Source organism: Lipotes vexillifer, unplaced genomic scaffold (genome assembly GCF_000442215.2).
Source record: "Lipotes vexillifer unplaced genomic scaffold, Lipotes_vexillifer_v1.1 scaffold58, whole genome shotgun sequence".
NCBI classification, from domain to species: Eukaryota; Metazoa; Chordata; class Mammalia; order Artiodactyla; family Lipotidae; genus Lipotes; species Lipotes vexillifer.
Genome location: NW_006781997.1, coordinates 4476739 through 4481056, shown reverse-complemented (window position 1 = coordinate 4481056; position 4318 = coordinate 4476739). Strand labels below are relative to the sequence as shown.

General features: G+C 39.6%; 1 protein-coding gene across 1 annotated transcript in view; it reads right to left on the bottom strand.

The window, feature by feature from the left end:
- Positions 1–828: 828 nt before the first annotated feature.
- The window catches only part of ROS1 (ROS proto-oncogene 1, receptor tyrosine kinase), a 116191-nt gene continuing 112701 nt past the window's right edge, over positions 829–4318 (bottom strand). The window contains 1 exon segment of the mRNA XM_007454922.1: positions 829–1168. Coding sequence (XP_007454984.1) covers positions 858–1168 — 311 coding nt within the window. The 3' untranslated portion in view covers positions 829–857.

The following is a 4318-nucleotide window of genomic DNA, read 5'->3' as shown; positions in this document are numbered from 1 at the left end:
TTGTATGGTTGCTAAAAATCACACAGCTTGAATTAACATTATATAATCATTTATGTTTAATTTTAAGGACACTTGGATAGTAAATGTAATCCTAAGTATGTTATGTATAAAAGATATGGCAAACAAAAACCATCTTTATATTAGCTAATTTCTGTAACAGCACACAAGTCACAGAGTGATTTTTATATGACCCAAAGATCGTGGAATGCTAAACTTTAGGACGTAGAGACCTTCATAGTCCTATTGTCATTATGACTGAAGCTGCTGTTCCTAGTCTCCAAAATACGAAGTATTTTAGAGTAGTCACTAAGGACAATATTTTACTGTAGTAATAGCTTTCCAAATGACTTCTCGTGTCATAGGTGCTAGTTCCTTCTGTATGTGTAGAGTTATTTAGTCACTTCCTTTGTCCCTTTTGGGATAATCTGTAGTTCATTTGGCCCCTTGAGCACACTTCTCATCCACCTCCTTCAGGTCCCTAAACATAAGTGTTTAGTCTTTAACCACCTAACTAAGATGTTTCTCTTACAGCCCAGACTGAAGGGTGGGCAGTGGCCTAAGGGACCTCGGGGTGAGGAATCAGTTTCATTTCCAGACTCATGAGTCTTTCTAAGCTTTCCCAAAAGCTCAAAGGTTCACCTCAGAATTCTGCTGAAGGTTAGACAGTTGGTACGGGGATTGTCACAACTAAAACCAAATGGCTCTTGGGGCCAAGATGAGAACTCAGGAACTTCCCTGTGTTAATTCAGAGTCATAGACCACCACCCACAACATGTATCATTCTACTAGGCTTTCTTTCAGTGACTACTTAATGGGAGGAGTGTTTCTCTCAACTCTGCATTTCCCAAACAGAGCTATTAATCAGACCCATCTCCATATCCACTGTGAGTGAGACAGGCATAGTTCAGGCCTTCAGGCTTGCCAGGAGGGCAGTAAGCCACTTGTTTTTCTTGGCAGATGTCTTTGTCTGCATGTGATTCCTTCTCTTCTTTCCTCAGACCACAAGATTCAGATGCCTTGGAGCTTAGAGGACCCTCAGAATTTGCTTCACCTTGTCTGCATTCTGTAGCCAGTACCACATAGTTTAACCCTTCTTGGTTCTTGGTTTCCAGTAAAGCAGTTGACATAACGCCATCTGAATTCAAACAAATCATATGACCATCTTCATCTGTGAAAAAAAATACAAAAGTTATTCTAGCATCTGTTTGGTTTCCTTTATCTGTAATATCCAGGTTGTATGAGAATTAGAAGAACACCAGCCTTACCCATTGGTTCAGCAAATATTTATGATGACCACTAAGGGAACATCGTCCCTGTCCTTGACGCTACTGCAGTCTAGTAGGAAAGCAGAAATAGTACCATGGAAGGTCATGTGTGCGTATATAAGAAAGGAGTACATAAAGTGATGAGAGCACAGAGATGATTAACTCTGCCATAACAGGTGAAACAGGTCATGGTCTTTGTGACAGGAATTAAGTGGCCCTAGGGCGGCCCTTTTTGTGTGAAGTGCTTACCCTTTCATCTTGCCACATCAGCTAAAATACCTACCTTTAAAGATGTATTTCTTTAGATAAAGTAATTTAATCATTTATTAAGCTAATATCTATTGCATGCCTACTGCACACCAGGCTGTGTCCTAGGTATTGATGATACAGCAGTGAACAAAGCACATTTGTTGCCATTTGGGGTTTACATTCTAATGGAGAGAGACAGACAATAAACTAGTGCAAAACTAAATTTATGTCAGGTGGTGATAAGCACTGATATGAAATATAATAATAATAATTGTTGTTATTAATACTTACAGAGTACTTACTTCGTACCAGGCACTGTTCTAAGCGAAATGAGTATATTAACTCATTCTTCTCCTATTAAGTCAGTACTGGCACTATCCCCATTTAACAGATGAGGAAATTGAGGACAGAGGAGTTTAACAGTTTTCCCAAGGTCACACAACTAGAATTTGAACCTAAACTGTCTGGCTGTAGTCTGTGTCCTCATGTTCACCTCCCTGAGGGGAGAGTGGAGCTGCCCTGCTGTGTGACAAGAAGGTGGTGGGCAGTGTGCCCTGCAGGAGTCCTTGAGAGGCACTGACTCCAGACACACATGTGTGTGAGGTGGGCCTGGCAGTAGAAAGATGGGCAGCCAGAGAGTAGTTTGACGTTCTTCACAATTGTGCTCATATTATTCTGTCTTTCTCTACTTAGAAGCTGACCTTCTTACTTAGAAAAGTATAAGAATTCTTGTTGAAACCTAATTGCAGGGTTTCTGAAACATTCCGCAAAATTCTAGGGAATCAACAAGATAAATAGGCAAATGTATATTGTGGGAATTATTCGCTTTTTATCAATGCTTTCCAATCTCTGGGTGTTACTACCTGGATGAAAAATTTACAGTCGGAAATATTACTGTCCTTTCACACAGCATCACGTTTTACAAATCAGAAACATTCCGGTCAGTAGACGCAGGTCCTTCCCTTTCTCCTCCTCCTACTTCCAGCACAAGAACATCCAAATGTGTGGATGAGGCCTGCCGGGCTGCCAAGCTACTGTGCTTAGCCCTGACCTACACCCAGGCTGGATTTATTTAAATTGAAATATGGGGAAAATTTAAATAATTTCAAAGGACTAAGGGAAGCACCATTGCATCTATTATTCCCTGATGGAATTTAACGGATCTACCTATTACCAAGTTCCAAGCCTGAACTACAAAGCTTATTTTATTAAAGAAGCGTGTGAATCACTGTCCTTGCTCTGTCTTCTTGGGTGTTTATTTCATTTTCAGACACTCCCGGACTCCTGAAGAACAAGAAGCCCCAGCTACAGGCTCACAGGTTCTTGGGCATCACCCCATGTTCCTCTTCATTGTTCAAACATCATTCTAGTATATTTCAAACCACACACATAGTCAGTTAGTGTTGTAAAATATCTCCCCCACAGAAATAAGTTTATCAGATGTCAGGTTTGGTTAGTGCCTAAGTGCTGAATATCTATGGAAGGATCCAACTGTTATGATTATTGTCAATATGTACTTATAGCCATTGAGAAACTCATAAGAATAACTTGCTATGCATGATAATAGCAATAGAAAATATCAAAAAATGATACCACGAAATAGGATATTTAACTTTAAAATTGCCCGGCAGCCCAGATTACTGAGGAAACTAGGATGATATTCCTGAAGGGCTTAAAGAAATTAGGCTGAAAGAGTTTAGAATTTCAACAAAAATGTACACATACAATATAGGTCTAGCTACTCATGTTATCAGCTGCTTCACTGCCGTACATTTAGTCCATTAAATAGCATATTGGGAAGCTTTCTACTGAAACATGATTTAATTTTTTGCCTATATTGAGTTATTTGGAAAAAAATCTTTTACATAAGGCAAATAAATTCTTTTTACAAATTCTGGTGCAATATGTCAAAGAAAAATCATTAGCTAACTATTTCATTTGTTCATAGTACTTAGGGCAATATTTAGTAACTTGACCCTGGCAAGCTTTCAGCAATTAGTACATTTTCTTATTGCGTAATTATGAGAGATGGGGCGGGTTGTTTATTTTGGTTTAAAAACTACTGTATAGAAAACCTGCAGGTCCTTAAAGCAGAGAGAGATCCTGAGCAAAGATGGCATGCACTTGGCAACCCTTCGTTTAAGAGGGAAATATTAAAATAAAGACTTCCAAGTAAGACAGGATATTTACAGACAAGACATATGCTGGCTGACTGGCTATGTTTAGAACAGCAGAAGAGCATTTAGATTTGTTTCCTGTAGAACTCTCTGGGACTGATGAGGTGATGTTTACACAAATGTTTGGATGAAGTCACTGGGATATTTTTACTAGATCCCCAGATATGTTACTAATCTCTCTCTATCCCCTCTCCACCCCATTAGGTCAGTAGGACCATAGCATAGGCATGGTATTATTGCTCCCTGAAATCCTAATGCCTTTTTTTTTTTTCAAAACAGTCCTCCCAGTGGCTTTCCTCTCTTCTTACATATCTCCGACAATAACAAAGACTTCTTACAGTTTTGTTAAATATGCCCACCAGTCTGCAAAGCAGCAAACTATTATTAAATACATTCCCTTTTACTTAAAAGGTAATTAAGTTTAGGCTTGCCTTGAAGAGACTGTTCCATGATTTCTATCCTTTGCAAATATGCAAACTCTGCTTTTCATTCTATTTCTTCTCTCTGCCACTTTTTTTTTTTTTTTTTTTTTGGGTCTCTGGGGCCTCTCACTGTTATGGCCTCTCCCGCTGCGGAGCACAGGCTCCGGACGCGCAGGCTCAGCGGCCATGGCTCACGGGCCCAGCC